At 37.4% G+C, this 17,186-nt stretch overlaps 2 protein-coding genes across 2 annotated transcripts; both read right to left on the bottom strand.

Moving 5' to 3' along the window:
* Positions 1-761: 761 nt before the first annotated feature.
* On the bottom strand, positions 762-7,530 carry snx12 (sorting nexin 12). The gene is made up of 5 exons (XM_071461341.1): positions 7,163-7,530; positions 5,109-5,204; positions 4,674-4,798; positions 4,092-4,200; positions 762-1,624 (listed from the first exon to the last, which is right to left on the bottom strand). Exons 1-4 carry the CDS (start codon positions 7,325-7,327, stop codon positions 4,098-4,100), a joined length of 489 nt encoding a protein of 162 aa, XP_071317442.1. The 5' UTR covers positions 7,328-7,530; the 3' UTR covers positions 762-1,624; positions 4,092-4,097.
* A 121-nt stretch (positions 7,531-7,651) lies between these two features.
* Positions 7,652-14,862, bottom strand: LOC139607957 (cytokine receptor common subunit gamma-like). Its single transcript, XM_071461338.1, has 8 exons — positions 14,505-14,862; positions 13,545-13,635; positions 12,605-12,777; positions 12,235-12,368; positions 11,954-12,119; positions 11,598-11,697; positions 10,874-10,934; positions 7,652-10,333 (listed from the first exon to the last, which is right to left on the bottom strand). Exons 1-8 carry the CDS (start codon positions 14,569-14,571, stop codon positions 10,070-10,072), a joined length of 1,056 nt encoding a protein of 351 aa, XP_071317439.1. The 5' UTR covers positions 14,572-14,862; the 3' UTR covers positions 7,652-10,069.
* Between the last annotated feature and the right edge of the window lie 2,324 nt (positions 14,863-17,186).

Raw genomic sequence — 17,186 nt, forward strand, 5'->3', positions numbered from 1 at the left:
TCTGATAATTCATTAATTAATCACCTCAAAAAATATAAAAAAATTAATATTGTAGAGTAAAAGGTACAATGTTTTTCTCTGAAATGTTGTGGACTACTATTATAAACTTGCACAAGATGGAAATAGTCAAGTAATGTACAAGTGCTTCCAATTAGTATTAAATTACATTACTTGACTAAATGTACTTAATTACTACGATTTTTTTGGTCACTTTATTAGTTTTATCAATATTTGCATTGGGGGCACACATTACAAGTTCCATTAAGACAATAAGGTTGAAACTTGTCGCACCAATTTACCATTGTTGTATTATTTTGACATGTGGTGAGGGTGTTTGGTGTGTTTTCTAAGTGGTGGGTTCAAGAACATAAAACCATTAATACTGCTGGGAAGGGCCTGGGAAGCCTTCTGACAAAGTGAAATAAAACATTTAGACCCCTCTCACTACACTAGTAATTTTCACACAGTCCCTTACTAACTAGCCCTAAGTAAAAACTTTTTGTTTGTTTTGACAAGCACAATGTAGTAAAATATCTATATACAAAGTGTAATACTGTATTTGTTTTCAAATTCATGTTATTATTACATTTCACTGTTAAATTAGGTCACCTGCCAATCTGCAGCCGTTCATCCAGCTCCCATGACTCTTTTTGATCCGTCTCACTGGCTCTCAGTGTGACGCACTAATCACTAACTGTAAGCTGAGTTTTCGTGATTTTGCATTTCTCCTCTGTAAACTCAAGAGACATGAAGACATGACACAGCAGGCAGCAGGAAATTTAATTGGCGGACAGAAGTAACAAGGAAGTTCCTCGTCACCAATAGTGGAACTGCAATGATAACATGTATTAATACACTTCACAATAATTTGATAGAAAGAATAAAACAGCTGAAAATAAGCGCAGAATAATCCTCATTTTAGATCAATGAACCAGATGCTGATTACGCCTTTAAACAATGAATATTGTTCATATAATGAACCTCTTGTCACAGTGCTTAGATATGGTTATTTACCTAACTTAACATTCCCAATAGCTGATTTGACAACACGCAGCCCAAATGTAGGTATGATGATGTAACTAAAACAGCAGAGTTAAAACAAGTAATCAAGAAACAATCCTGACTAAGAGCATGTACAGAACATGAAACTCAGGGGAAAATATACTGACTGGAATGACGTGTCGCTGTCTTTTTCATGATGCTACATGTTGCTTAATTTTGGGATGTTATCAAAATCACATCTCTGCCAGCAAAAGAAAACATGAATCAAAGCAAGAAATTACCCCTTTTTAAAACTTGATCAAATCAATTAAAAAGACATTCAGAATAACATAACCATCATTGTAAAAAAAAAAAAAAAAAAATCTAGCTATGATAAAATGACAAAAGGATATATGGAACGTTTTCTTTTTCACTGATGACTGATTCAAAATAATATAGTATGTGGAATGACTGAATGAGGACACAACATCAAATGTTTTGTACATTGGATCTCTTAAGTTTTGTCCGGGAGCAATAGTTGTGTTTTTCCTACACCGTTGATACTTATCAGTTCTGACACTTCCGCCAGCTTTATAATGACGTGATGTAGAAATAAATGTACACGGGGCAGGTGCAGCAGTCTGTATCGTCTTTGCAACAAAAGAGAGAGAAAGAGACAGACGGTAAACATGAGAAACAATATTCAAACATGTTAAAGCTGTGAGTGGATCTGAATAATGCTTTTTGAAACAGATCCACTGATGCACAATAATATAATCACAGAAAATATCACAATATGAGAAACGACTATGGGTTCATACAGTATACCACAGCCCCCTCTCCCTTTTTTTTTTTAAATTTTTTTTTATTTTTTTAAAAATAACTTTTAACCAACTGCTAAACTTTTAAAATGATCAAATATGTGATTTATGTAATTGCATACTTTCTATGGGTGTATGAATCCTTTTATTTGTATAATGTTTTTTTTTTGTTAGATGAGGCAGTCAAAAATACTGAACAGTTGCAACAATTGTCTAAGTGTATTCTTGTTTTCCACAATGGAAAACAAATATGCAGACAGGCTTATTTCTACTGGACTTAAACTGTACACTCATTCAAAAGGCATATTTTGAAAATACAATTAATTCCCAGAATAAAACTGGGCATGCTGACTCCTGCTCTTTATTGGTGTCAGGAGGTGGAGTGCAAGCATTAGTCAAGATCTTTGCCTCTATTAATACGTTCTATTTAGATTGACAACACTTTGTGGCCTGGAATGTAATTTACTCTGACTCGATCAGACAGGCAGGTTAAAAATAAAAAGCTGCGATGGCTGCTTTAATACGAGCTAAACATGGTACATTACATGGGTCTGCATGCATGCAATACATCATGACATAGTGTCAGACCTGAACAGATATTTCCTGAGCTAAGGGGTTGCAGTGCATCAAACTTCACCAATAAGCATCATGCAATGCAGATGTTTGCCTCACTAATGTGTTATGTCAATTTCATGTTTTTTTGTTTTTGTTTTTGCTGTGATTGTCTTCCTGCGTTTCAAGTGACCAATATGTGGCAAGTGGAATGCAACATGTTTTTATTGCTGCTTTAGACAATATAGACAATAAATTCCACTGATGTAGTTCATTAGACATAAACCATGTCTAATGAAGTGTAGACAGTATCGAATTGGTAGATGCAAGACACAGGTGTAACTTGAACATAAAAATGCAGGATATCAATATTTACTTCATCGTGGAACTGATTGCTTTGTTTTTCAAACACAGACTCAGCTACGTTTGAAAAACCTGAATTTAGGGAAATATTGACCTGAATCAACAGACTGAACAGCATGACGGTGATTAGAGGCATGTAAATTAATTTGTCAGCAAGACTAACACACATATATTGCAAAGACAGCATGCAAGTTTGCCATGCAGCCGATTATTAGTGCGGTTGATAATGACAGTGTATCAGAATTAGTTTGGAAAGAAATGTTTCAAAAAGAGTTTTAGTCATGGGTGATATACAGTCCTTTGTCCCTATTAAACAATAGTTCACATAACTCAAAACACTAGTGGTAGTTTGTCTTTCCACTGGCCTGATACTGGTGGACTGAGAAACTTCTGCAAGCCAGTTTCAGCTGATTAACTCGAGTACACTCATTACCAATTAAAAACCTCCAACTGTCAATGAGATTTTACATTCATTTTCTCTACATGCTAGACAATGGCCAATGCAAAACTGGCTTGCAGAATGTTCTTTCCTTCACAACATACCACGATGTCTCCAACATGTTTTTTTGGGAATAACCGGTTGTGTTGTGTGACAACCAGGGACTATGTGTTGTATATTTACAAGCTAAAATGACAGATTGTTGTCAGATCTCTGGCATGATTTATATATGATACTAGCATTGTTTTATTTAGTATTTGTGAACTATCGCCTTTGGTCTTTGCAGTGCCCATGCAACCACCTTTGACTTCCTGAAAGCTCTTAGAGACAGGAGAAAATAAAGCAAACTTACTTCATTCATACCTAAAAAAACAACAAAAAACAAAGAGAACAAAACAGGATCAGCTCTCATTTACAGTCTGCACACATCCCTATGGTACACATTAGTGCCAACACACATATTTAGACATTATTCTACTTTATTAACATTATATTACAATGATGAATATATGACACTCATCGAGGAAAGACTTAATGTATCGTACATTATTTAATTCCTGAATGTTGTGATTCAGAGCCAAATCTTAACGATACAATTACAACTATGGAGGGGTGCTTTCCTTATTGTACAGTTATAAAACAAATGCACATAAGAGAGAGAGGAGTCACAGAGTTGTCTGAAACATTATCAATATTTCCTGATGTATAGTAGAAGAGCATACTCTAACTCCATGATAAAGTGAATATGACTTTACAATGGTATACACAGACAGAGAGAGAGAGAGAGAGAGAGAGAGAGAGAGAGACAGAAACAGAGGCAGATAAAGCAGAAAGAGAGAAAGACAGAGATTCAGAGAAGTTGTGAGGGAACAGAAAGGCAAGTCGGTCCGTTCTACAACCCAGAGTTTAACCCCCACAATGCCTATCTCCCTCAGTAAACCCTAGTGTCGTACTTTTCCAGGAATGTAGTTACGGTCAATGCTTTCCTCTTGCAGAAACATGTGAAGACAGCGCTCGTTCTGGGCCAAGGGGTGACCTGCAATTCTACATGAACATACACACAGACAGATAACAGACAAAATTCACTCACTGCTCATTTTAAATGCTTTTCATGGAGGTTGGTGAAATGCCATTGTGGATTAGTTAGTTGACGTGGTGCTGCTTTCCAGACACAGATTAGGTTAAGCCTTGTGTAGGGCTAGACATTTTTGGCAATGTCTGACTCATACTGAATATGTGAAATTATGTTTAGGCCAACACATTTTGTGGCTATAAAACATGCAAGGAGCAAAATAAGAGCTTTAATACATGCTTTACTAGATGTAACCATCCCAACGAGCTCAGTGGTAGAATAATACAAAACTGTTCTTGTCTCGTAGCTCCTCTTTCAGCAATCTATTATAACTTTAGCGTATTTACCACATTAACCCATTTTTTATGTGACAGATGTGTTTGTTTCATTTACACCTAAAAACACTAAGTATGTAGTGTAATTTAGGGTCTTTGTACTGGCTGACCTGTTGATGAACTGCTCCAGGCCCGATCGCCGCTCTTCAATGAAAGACTCCTCAAAAAGGCCCTCATCTCCGCGGAATGGCAGCTGTCTCTTCAGGGCTTTGCCTGGCAGAGGTGGTACTACAATCTGAAGGCGTCAGAGGTCAACACAAATAACAGTAAAGATGAAAAATATCCAGTGTAATCTGAATTTTTCATCGGCTAATTTGAGCCCCAGTTCCATAGAAGTGTAGAGGTTAATCAAGGTCACCAGAAAACCTTTTCTACATGAATGCAGAAGACAAAGCCAACAGTGTAACCGTAATCCTAATGACATGTGAGAAACTACATAAGGATTATAGTTTTCCACCTGTAACTCTAACATTATCAATTATCAGATTGTTGTAACTATTAGTTTGCACCTGCCAGCCTGAAGGATGGCATTGTTGCTCACTTACCTTACTGTCTCTTTCCAGCTCATTCTTTAACCACTCAAAGTCACTGTATCTTCTTCTCACACAGGAATCCTTCAGTTTGAAAATGGGAAGGTTTGTCTACACAGGGAAGAAAAATACAAACAAAACGGCCTTTAATTTATACTAAACTCAATCATTTGCACATAGTCTCTGTCGGAAGGTGAGAGCAGGGCTTGCTGAACAACTGCCAACTACCAAGCCTCACTGACAGTGCTGAAGGTATTGTGGAAGAGCCTCAAGAGACAAAGGTGTTTGGTGGAGAAAACAAATACCTTTTACCACCATAATCTGACTAAATCATCAAATTCACCCAAAAATGTGAAATGAGCGAACGTTTCATCTTCAAATTGCTTATGTCCTACTAACAGCTCAATACCCAAAGATATCCACTTTTTCTGTCCAGTGATATAAAAGAAGAAATGCAGCAAATGGTGTATATATTTGCTTAACTGAGGATGTATATGATGTCCAGTAAATTTCTGTGATTCGTCTTACGGATTAATTGTCTTAACACCAATTTTATCAGTCCTAAGGATGACCTAAGGATATTTCTAATCAATGGAAAATGAGATGAACAGTTTAACTGCCTGTGCATAAAAAAACCTAAATTGATTTAGCCTTAGTGTGTCAGATGTTTCTTTGAAATGCATATAAAGATGCCCAGCAAGTGAACCTATTTCACAGAATGTTAAAATGTGTGCACTCAAATTCAAAAGCATATTATGAATTTACCTTTCAAAGTGTTTTTAAAGTGTGTATCTGGCATTAGTTTATCTAATTGCCAATTTCATTTTTCAATTATCTGTCAGTGTTTCAGTGGCTATGGAATGGGTGATCCTTTAACATGTAGACAGCCAGTAGACAGTGAAACACAGTGCTTTGCGAGAGAAGGGTGGTGTCTAGACTGGTCTGGCTTTGTTAAAGTTTGTCTGTAATTGTGAGGCAGTGTTGTGAGGACATACAAATTAAAAATACTACATTAACCCAGTCGACCCTACCTCTGATGCAATACCATGAATGTTGTGTTGGGGAAAAAAAGGAGGTCAACGCAGTAACTTGTTTACATTATGATGGACTTAGTCTTCCTGGAGATAGCCGCAAACATCACAAAATAAGAGTCAGTCAAGACCAGCCTAGTAAGTTGCAATTACGCAATTACAGTGTAAGCATCGGCTTCCTGAAAATGTCCAAGTTTGCTGTGTCAGTGATTTTTTCTGTCATATTCTTAACTGCCAGTCTAAGAGACGAAAAGTTTGATGTACCACTCCTCTTACTATAACCACTGCTGGTATTATCTGCGTGCTTATCAATTAATATGCAAAATAACTGAAATCTCGGTGACAAACTTTACTGCATGTCATTTCTCCCGTTTTCATAAAACCACCCACACCGATAACATTCCTCGTTCAGCTACTAAGCTAACACTACACTTTCACCCCATACTTTTACCAAAGAGCAGTAGTAACCTTTGTTTTATGTTAACCTTATCGACAAACGTACATGGCGTTTAACAACTAGATAGGCAGATAATGTTATATTAGTCATTATTTTACTGACTGTGGTAGTGTAAGCTGCGGTTAGCTTCGCGGTATCCGCTGGGACTCACGTATTCGTCCATCGTAATTTTTCATTCCGTGTCTCAGGACTTAGCTAGCTACATAGCAGTTAATTAAAAACATTAAAGTATAACATTAACTCTATACTTTAAATTTATGAACCTGCTTTCTCCGTGTATGGTGAAAGACGCTACTATGTTCACGAAACTTCTACATGCCAGCCTTGCTAACGCTACAGCAAACAACCTCCAAATCCATAACTTAGGCCGCTGAGAATCCCCGGTCCTCGGGTTTTACTGGCGCCCCACCTTGAGCTACTCCCAACGCCTAAGGTCAACGTCACAGCCCGGTCTGTGTGTTGACATCAGCGCAGCGGATAAACATGCTAACGCTAGCAACAACAGTGTAATTACCAGTTAGCTTAGCGAAGAGAAGCTAATGCTGCAACAAGGCATTTTGGCTTGCGGCTTCAACACTTACCCGCATGCGAACTTCGTAAGTTGTGTAACGGTTCCGTCCAACTCCGACGATTTGTGGATCATAAACGTCTATTTCCAGAAAATTGCTGGGGGGACCGTAAGCATCCGTCAGGTCCTGGGGCTTGGAATTCAACCGGCGAGTGTCGGCCACCGCAGACTCTGTCATTTTGTCGGGCTGTAATCTTTGGACGACCAACGGCGAATTAGTGTCAAAGCGACTAAATGCACGGTGAAATCTTAAATCTCATCTGAAGACATCAATTGATTGCAATAGCCGATCGGTTCAGCTAGGGAAGTAGCTGACTTATCTATCTTCTTGCGGGGGCCAGCCGCCCTGCGCCCTACCCTTCTTGAATCTGAAAAATGCGTTGACTCAGTTCCGTGCTGTGCGGGACACTCTGCGCTCCCTCTAACGGACACAGGGATAACTGGACCGGACAGATTGAATTAAAGTCAATCACTGCAGTTTTTCAAGTCATGGGACAGAGGCTCTGGAAATAGACAGGTGTATTTATTTTTCTCAAAACAGCAAGAACAACAAAGCTGAGTCAGATATACAGAATGTAAGAAACAAACACTAAATATACCAGTAGGTTACAATCTCAAAAACGTCCAAGTATTAAAAAAAAAAAAAAAAAAAAATACATTCAAAGATATTCGGATAGATAACATTCAAAATTATAGGATTATAAATCAAAAATGTTGTCGCTGGGATGTAAATATTATGATATAGCGTTTTAGCATTTTGTAATGTGGTGTCACTTTCTAACGTGGCATGTTTTGTAGGGTTTATTTTTATAAATGCGAAATAATACATAATGGAGCAATTGGAAGACCTTCATAAGAACACACTTTTGGGTTGCCAGGTTGTGAAAAATTCCTTTGGATGGTGCTTATCCTTTCCATTTGGTAATAATGAAGTTATTAATATAGTAGTCTATGAATAATTGATTATTGGTTTCACACAGTAAGCCATCAAGTCTGCAGGTATAAATGTTAATAAGCTGTTAAAAATGGATTTTGCTCTAGATGCTCTACAACCTTTTCTAGCTAGCTAAAAAGAGAAAACAAGTGTCATATTGGAGAAGGATAAACACCAGCAAAATGGATTTTATAGACTTGGCAACCCCAAAGGTACAAATATAACATTAGCAGTTGTTTTCTTACCCAATCATGATTTTTATTTTTAACCATCAGTAAATTCTTTCTAATTATTAACAAAGCTACAAGTTTGTAAGGTAAATTTAGAACCCATTTATTAGCTGCCTTATTAGAAAATATTAGTATAAATCTGACTCACTAAGTGAGTTAACCATGAATGCTGGCTTCTTTGCCATTATCTACACTGTGTATTTTTTTATTCTATTTATTATTTCTTTTATCATAGTTCAGAGTAATTATCTAAAATAACCCACATTAGCAACCAGGTATTTTGTCAAATATATTGGGATATTACACTATGTCATCATGCAATTCTGTGTGAAACTAACACTCCGTTCAATAGCAATAGCTAATTTATTAACTATAACTTCAGTCAGTTCTGTTTTACATCACAAAATAAACAAAAAATGCATCTTGAGCAAGCCATTTTCTCCAAATGTACACTTGAAATGAAGTGAATGTACTAGTCAACGATTAAGATTGCCTTTATTAGTCCCACAGTGGGGAAATTTAAACTGCACTGGGGAAATTTGCAAACTCGAAGAGAGTCAAGGAATGGTATGAGATCAAACATTTTTAAAACTTTGTCTAAAATTGGGCAGTACCGGAGTCTGTAAAGTTGATATCATATTTCTGGTGCAGCACATAAACCAGTCCATTTGGATGCACTTTTTGTGGTGTATTTAATTAGATAATATCTTACAGAAGATTAACTATATGAAAAGTGTACATATATATCACTACACATCAATATCATATTGTTTTAAGGAGAGAAATGCCCAAGTTGCATATATAGGAAAAATACCTGACTGAAGCAAAAGGTAAGAGGTCAGTGGTTTTATCGAAGTCCTGCTTTTCTTATATAGATTTTCAGTGAGCAATTTTAGTGTGGCCTCAAGACTGTGGCTGCTCTGCTGAAGTTACATTCCCTGTTATCAACATAGTGAAGTTTTGGATTGAGAACAGTTTTTTAAGCAACACTTTAGATATTATTTTCCTCATGAGTATTTAGGCCCAATTCCTTTAACATTTACAAGATACAATATAATAATATGTTTACTTCTTGTAAGTAATGATCTCATAAGCAAAAAAGCTCCAACTTTTCAGTCAGTACACAATGACCCAATGATGAAGCTCAGACTTGTGAAATATTTGTCATAATAAACTATATACTATAATAATAAAAAAGTTTTCAGAATAACTGATATTTATATTGTTTTTAAACACACATGCATACTGTATCTTTACCAGTCAAATTACATTTGATAAAGGACTGGAGGAATAAGAATTTAAAAAAAAAAAAATTCAATTTGTTCTCCTATTGTAGAGAAATCAATAGACCACCAATAAAGTGAAAACTCAAAGGTAGAGTAAATAATGAAATGGCAGGATCTCTAAGTGGCTGTTTATGAATACATTAGTAACTTTGTAAGCACTTTGAACTGTATTTTATCAAAGTCAAAATCCTTCAGAGTTCAGTTGTGGTAAAATAAGCTAGTAACTAGAGTTTTATTTGTATCTGTAACTGCTGCATTTGGTGGTTGGTATCCTTCAACACTAATAGCTTTAACTTAATTGATCGCTATTAAGTGCCCCATGATGATATATGGGTTTTTCTCATTAGTGGAACTATGAGCTCATACGTTATTTTCTGATCCTTGCAGTCATGCAGGAGATGTGTCTGACAGTATCTAAGTATTTCTGGATTGTAAAGTTTCGGAAAACCCAACCCGGACTGAGAGGCTGCCTAAACAGAGACCTGTTGCTCCTCCTGAGATGAGACAAGAACTGCAGAGCTGGAAGAGGAGGAAGTGGTAGACTGGTCTTCTGATTGGTTCACAGGCATGGAGACAGAGCAGTCGGTTTGGTCGGTGGTGACAGAGAAGGCAGAGCCATCAGAGCTCTCGCTGTCGGACTGGGAGACTGAGCAGTACTCACGAACAGGACAGGCGTGTTCATTGTAGTTAGCCTTAAAATTCCCCTTCAGGCCTTTGGAGAATTGAAGCCAATCCTTAAAGAAACATAAACAATGTATGACATATTGTTTGAGAGACCTAGACCTTAAATATTTATATTAATAGGCTGTCTTAAAACTCTACAGTGTTTATGTTTTAACCACGCTAGTGGCATGGTACTTGCCATGGCTATATCAATTTGTTGTTTGGTTGTTCCCCCTTTTGGTCTAGTACCTCAACAACTAATGAATGGATCGGAGTAAAATTTTGTACAGATATTCATGGCGCCTAGAAGATGGAAAACCAGTGACTTTGGTGATCCTTTAACTTTTTAAGCACTCTTACTGAGTCAAAATTGAAATTTTTCCAGTTTGACCAATGCAATTCCCATCAGCCTCAGCTGTACATTGTGTTTAGAGCTAATTAGCAAATGGTAACATGCTGACACAATAAGATGGTGAACGAGGCAAGTCTTATACCTGCTTACAAGTACAGTCTCATGTGGCCACTAACATGGCTGTATCATTTAATTCTTTCGATGACTGCAGTAGTTTTTTGTCGGGGGAGAAGACATGGTGCTGCTGGATGCTACTAACCTCGATGTTGTTAAAGACTGGGGATGGCTTGGGAACCACAGGGATGGGGATGATTCTCAGCCTGTATGGGAGGTAGGCACATTCTTACTCTATGATCATATCAACAACAGCTACAGCGACATCTACATTACATTTGTTCCCTGTAACTCTTCAGCTCTGTCACTGAGTAATGGAAGAGGTTGTCAAAATAACTAACAATGTATTAGAAATATGAGTGTTATTCCCATCATCACTTCCATTTACTGCTACTTTAGACCAGTGGTTCTCAATTTTTTTCACCTCAAGGACCCTAAACTGACTAAGATTAGACCACAGACCCCCATTTCATAAGATTTTGCCACAGGGTCCCCATCTGATAAGAATTTTGCTTTTACATGTTTTTTTTACAGATAGCGTTTGAAACCCATGATCAAAATAGTCATGCATGCTGTCGTTGTGCTACTTATGGTGGGAATTATAGTGAAAATAAATTATTCTCCTTTTTGCTGGACCACCATGGAACGCCCCTCAAGGACCTCTGGGGGTCCCCAGACCCCACTTTGAGAACCACTGCTTTAGACAATTAACATTTTTTACTGCATAATACAAACTGTTAACCCAACAAAATTAATGAATAACTGAAGAAATGAGTTCACATTGCTGACACGCTACACTACTCTATATACTCTGTATACTATAACACTATAACGACCACCATTTTTACATGACATAGGGGCCAACCCACCTTTCATGGTGCAGCAACATTGTGACCAGTAGGATGAGGGTGAAAGCACCCACCACGTACATAAGTGGAGTCCATGCAGACACATTTATTTGATTAGTGTCTGTGAGTGGGAGAGAGAGAGAGAGATGGATATCAATTATGTCATAATCTAGTAAAATTCTTCTTGTTTAATTGTTCATATAATTATTGTATCATTCAGCCAGTTGCTCCTCTGTAACTTTACGATGTTTTTGACAAATTGCCCAGATATTGGTTCTGTGCTGGAGACTTGTTCAGTAGGAAATGTTGCAGTTTCTACTGGCTGCCAGTAGACGTCAGTGATTACTTGATATACCACACAGTACATGCAATTTTACCTGTGCTGTTGTTGTGTCCCCAGACCACAGGCTCACACCAGTTACTCCAGAATAAAGACTCTCCACAGTTGTTTCCCATTCTGCTTCGCACTTGCAGCTCATACCGGGAACTGCTGGAGGGCAAGTTGATGCAGAAATTCTGTCTCCCACTGATGAGTTTATTCAACTGTGGAAAATAACATGGAGTTGAGGAAGCAGCTGGGTGGGAATGGAGGCCAAAAAAAGATAATGAAGTAAAGAATGAAAACGAGGGATGAGATTGTTTACTCAAAATTGCTTACCTCCCACTTCTTGTTGTTGGTCCTGTAGCGAACCTCACTCTCAACACAACTTGAAGCAGTCTGGTTCCAGTAAAACCACAGGTTTAAGTCGGATCCATTCTGGACAGTCAGGTTTACAGGTGGATATAACTGGACTGGAGACGAGACAAGCCATTTAATGACAGAGAATACAATATACAGTGTGGTAACAAGAGGGAAGACATCCCAAAATATTTTGATATTTCTTACAGCCTGTTTTTATGTCAAAATAATAGCACTGTTTTTCTTTTCCTGGAAGAGGACTATAGGTTTAAGTTATAGCTGTGTTGCACCAGTAAGTGTTTAAAAAAAAGCCCAGGTGTTTAAAAAGCAACCCAGGAAATAAGCATACCTTTTTGTCTCAGACCATGCTCCTTATCAATAGTCTGGTTGCCGTGTGTCAGTTTGGTGTAAAATGAGTTGAACCTTTTGGATTGGTTTTCGTAGGGTTGTTTGCATCCAGTGTTGACGCTGTTCTCTGACACGTATTCGGCACAGTTACTGAATTCTTTGTCATTGTAGAACCTGTGTTGAAATCACTCTTTAGTCAGTCACTCACAAAGCAAAGAAAACGTTGCAGTCACATCAACTGTAAATGTAGCACCGAACCACTTCATAATCAGAAAATAGTAGCAATAGTAGTAAATTGGCTGAAATGGAAAAAAAATAAAAAAATAAAAAAAAATAAACAGGAGCAGAAAAGAAATTCTGCTGTTAGTCAGAGAAATTATTTAAGGAGAATTTAGCCTGACAATTACAGACAATAACTATGCGTATGGAAAGTGATTGCAAACAAAATCAACACCAACTTTCATTATTGTTTGCACCACAGAATAATACCAAAGAAAATGGCTGAGAATGACTATAAAATTATCTCAATATGAATATCTAAAGGGTGGAACTCCCCTATTTTGAACTATATTGATTCAGATGAAATATCATGACCATCATGTCTAAAGCTATGTTGTACATTCATTCCGAAACAGAAGTCTCAGAAGTGTACCGTAATCATCATCCAAGATCTACTTTTAACCAGCTTTAAGCTCTGAACCTCTCTTACATTTAAGAGCATTTCAGGCCAAAAGAAGTTCATAAATAGCCTTCACTGTTAAAGTGACCATAGACAAGTGTTCCCCCTAGTGTTTCCAAGTGCTACTAATGTTGGTGCTGCTGTCACAAAGAGCAAGTTTTTATAGCATGTTTCGGCACTGCTCATTTTAGAAAGGTCACCACCAGGAAATGTGTTATTTATTTAGATGATCAACTACTACCACTGTCACAAAATTACGAACCGGCTCTGGAAGGTGTAATTGACTTCTGGAAGCTCCGGCTTATTCCAGGTACAGCTAATATATTTCAGATGCACAATCAAACAGTCCACATCTGTCAGGGATACAAGAGAACAACAGAACAGTTTCATGAAGACACTTAACCAAAGGTCATCAGGGTTACACTCATGTATAGTCCTTAAACCTACAGAAATGAAATGGAAGTCCTCTTTCTCTTTGTCTCTCTCTCTCTCACACACACACACCTTTGGTCTTACTATATTCATGGGGACCTGTCACTGACATAATGCATTCTCTAGCCCTTTACCTTAACCATCATAACTGAATGCCTGACCCTGACCTAAAACTAATTCTAACCTTAACTATAAAACCAAGTCTCAACCCTCAAACAGCCATTTGAACTTGTGGGTTCCAGCATTTTGGTCCACACAAAGTTGTTGGACTCCTAAAGTATTATGGGGCCCCACGAATACAGTAAAACCAAGCTACGCGCGCGCGCAAACACACACACACACACACACACACACAATGAGGAAATGGATGCAAAATGACGTAAAGGGAAATTTATGTATTATTAGGAAGCAAGGTTCTATCTTAAAGTGACAATTCAATTCATTTTGATAATACAAGTGATTGATTATTTACAATGTTAAAATCTAATCATATTTCAAGACACATGTGCTGTTCGCTCCTTTCTACTCTTGGATTTATGTTCAGAAAAGTTATCAAAATTATAACTAAAATCACTCATACAACGTTCAATTGTAAAGATTTATGTTTATGATAGTTAATACCTAAAATTATGAACATAAAAATGAATTACACATAAAATAGCCTCATCATAATGGAAAACAATACGCTGTGACAAAAGATACACATCCAAAAAAAGCTAACACCTGTTATAAACATTATAAGTTGACTATAATTTAAAAATTTGAAATGTTAGTCCTCAAAGTTTCTTACCAGGTGACTTTTTGGCAATCGCATGACCAGTCAGACAGAGAAGAAGAAGAAGTCCCGTCGCCATCATGCTCACAGCATCAGTGCGAGTCAACTTCTACATGGGAGTATTTTCATTTCTGACTTTGCTGCTCTTAACGCTTGTGGGTTTTGTTTCCTGTCACCGGAAGCAGGCTATAGATGAAGATTACATGTCTGCTCTTAGGCCTTATGGTATATGGCTTTAATATCAAATAACTCACAATTTAACATTTAGGCTAAACATGACCTATATAAACTTTAATTGATAAGGTCTTAGAGCCAGGGAACCACGATAATAATTTGAAATTATAACAAATGTATTGTTTACTGACTGATTAAAATCAGACACTATATATTGGGTTAACAAATTTCCATTTTTCCATGTCTCTCTTTTTGTCTGTCTGTCTGATTTTCTCGACAACCGCTTGTCCAATAGTCTACACACACGGCAGGTGTAAGCACAGAGTCGACTGTTGGGATTTTTTGATGAGTGGTTCTCTTGAAACACAAAAACAGGAACATGAGATAACAGCCGGTCAGAGCTGCGGCGGCGCAACGCGTCACCGGCGTCATGGATTACGAAATCGGCGCGTCTCAAAGATGGCTGCGCCCTGTCCGACCACGCAAGCTACGCTACCAGAACCTGCCTTAAGTGTAGGGCTGTGTTAGGCATTGAACCAAGCTCTGCAGATCGGAAATGAATCGTTACAACAGCACAACAACTATTCAACAACTAGTCACTTGAAGCGAAAGTATCCCTGAGTGCTTTGATTAAGACAACACCGTTTTGTTTGCTTGCGTAACGTCACCTAACATCTAACCGAGAGGTCACTCATAGGCGGACGGCCCAGATGCCGTCCTATCCGGACCTGGACGTATTACTTTTAAATGATTGATAATGATAAAAAAAAAAAATTTGACGGATCGTTTCTGTTTTAACTGTCACAGCTTTTCTAGCCTTTACGGCACTGGTCATGTGACGGTACTCAGCCAATCTGTGCGACTTGACTCTGCCGGTGAGAGACGAGAAGATAGGCGTCTGAGAAAGAAGTGGGATGAAGAGGGAAAGAAAGAGAAGGAGCGGGTGTTAAAGCTGTTTAGTAGTTAAGGTGTGTTGATATTGTTTAGAATAAAAAAAGGTTGAGACTGTTAACTATAGGAGTAAACCGTAAAGAAGGAAAATGGAAAGTCAAGTCACCTGTTTTCATTTTGTAAAATTAAACACTTAATGATTTAGACATATGTTATGTCGTTATCACAGCCATTACTTTCCTTGAAATGATAAAAGTACATATAGATATTATATAATCCTTTTGAAAATGCTATGTAATTTATGTGTCATTATCATCTGTGCAGTAACAGGCTTCATCCCAAACAGACTGTAAAACTTAAATTAATAACTTAAATTAGTTCAGTCCCTTAACCATTTTATCCAATAGAAGTTAACTTACTTACTGATATTCAAACAGTTTATAAAAATGTGTTATGTTTACAATTTTGTTTTCCATTTAGCAAGACATTAAAAAATAAAGTAATTGCTGCATTGTATACATTTTTATAGACTGATTGATTTTGTTTACAAGTTGTGATTAATAAGTACTACAAAATGACTGCACTCAAAGTTTCCATAGAGTTTCTTTTTATTTGAAGATGAAAAAAAATCATTATTGAAATAGACTAAAACATTTGAGACACATATCTATAGTGCATTTGCACACAAAAACAAGTAAAAGAGCTACTGATTTACAAAAAACTTTCTGTAGAAAAATGCAACCAGTATATTTACACAAGCAAGTAGTAAAGGTAAAGTTTTTCCTCATTGTCTCAAGTCCAGTTTAGTAAGATCAAGTTTATGCAGATTAAAAAAACAAGTTTTGCATGAACATTTGCCCTGTTTTGCAAGTCTCATATTGTGCAGACAGTTACTTTTGTCTCCATAATTATCTCTCCTCTTTTAATCTGTGTCCAGACCAGCTTCTCTACTAAAGGTGCTGGAAGAGGTGGAAGATGTCCAAGGCACCTGAGATTATCTTCTTCCTCCTCTGTGGTAGTCCCTTTTCACACAACAGGGACTCATTTACTTCATGCTCCCAGAGTCCTTTAAACGTCTAGCTGCTCTACCATGAAGGCCTGATTAATGGAGTGCTGGTGGGATGGTCGTCCTTCCAGCAGATTCTCCTTGAAGCTCTGTTAGAGGGACCAGTGGGTTCTTGGTCACCTCCCTGATGGTTCCACACTTCTTCCAGTTCATAATTATTGAGGCCACTTCGCTTATGGGAACACTCAAAGCTTTAGAAATAGTTTTATACCCTTGCTCTGTGCCTCGCCACAATTTCATCGCAGAGGTCTACAGAGAGTTCCTTGGGCTTCATGACTTGGTTTTTGTCCTGACATGCAGTGTTGAGTAAACTATGTTCAGTCCTTTCAATTTGCAGCAGGCGAACTCCAATCAACTTGTAGACACAGCTCTAGGATAATTAAAGTAAAGAGGATGCACTTTTTAAAAATATTTTAGAAAAAAAAAATCTAAAACATGTTTTTACATTGCCATTATGGGTTATTGACTTATCAGTAGACTAATGACAACTTTGTGTAGCATCATGACCTACTTAAGCTTTAGTATGGTTTGTACATGACAGAGAGATCATATGATTCATGATATGC

This window comes from Trachinotus anak, unplaced genomic scaffold (assembly GCF_046630095.1).
Source record: "Trachinotus anak isolate AG129_WGS33_773 ecotype Australia unplaced genomic scaffold, CSIRO_AGI_Tana_v1 ptg000024l, whole genome shotgun sequence".
NCBI classification, from domain to species: Eukaryota; Metazoa; Chordata; class Actinopteri; order Carangiformes; family Carangidae; genus Trachinotus; species Trachinotus anak.

Bases quoted from the DNA above. Each gene is read 5' to 3' on its own strand.
- LOC139607957 (XM_071461338.1), bottom strand. From the start codon at position 14,571: ATGATGGCGACGGGACTTCTTCTTCTTCTCTGTCTGACTGGTCATGCG. The intron at 12,369-12,604 runs GTATGCTTATTT...TCTCGTCTCCAG, and splicing joins GCATGGTCTGAGACAAAAAG to TCCAGTTATATCCACCTGTA. The intron at 11,698-11,953 runs GTAAAATTGCAT...TCCCACTCACAG, and splicing joins GGGACACAACAACAGCACAG to ACACTAATCAAATAAATGTG.
- snx12 (XM_071461341.1), bottom strand. From the start codon at position 7,327: ATGACAGAGTCTGCGGTGGCCGACACTCGCCGGTTGAATTCCAAGCCC. The intron at 4,799-5,108 runs GTAAGTGAGCAA...TGACGCCTTCAG, and splicing joins AGCTGGAAAGAGACAGTAAG to ATTGTAGTACCACCTCTGCC. The intron at 4,201-4,673 runs GTCAGCCAGTAC...ATGTTCATGTAG, and splicing joins CTGGAGCAGTTCATCAACAG to AATTGCAGGTCACCCCTTGG.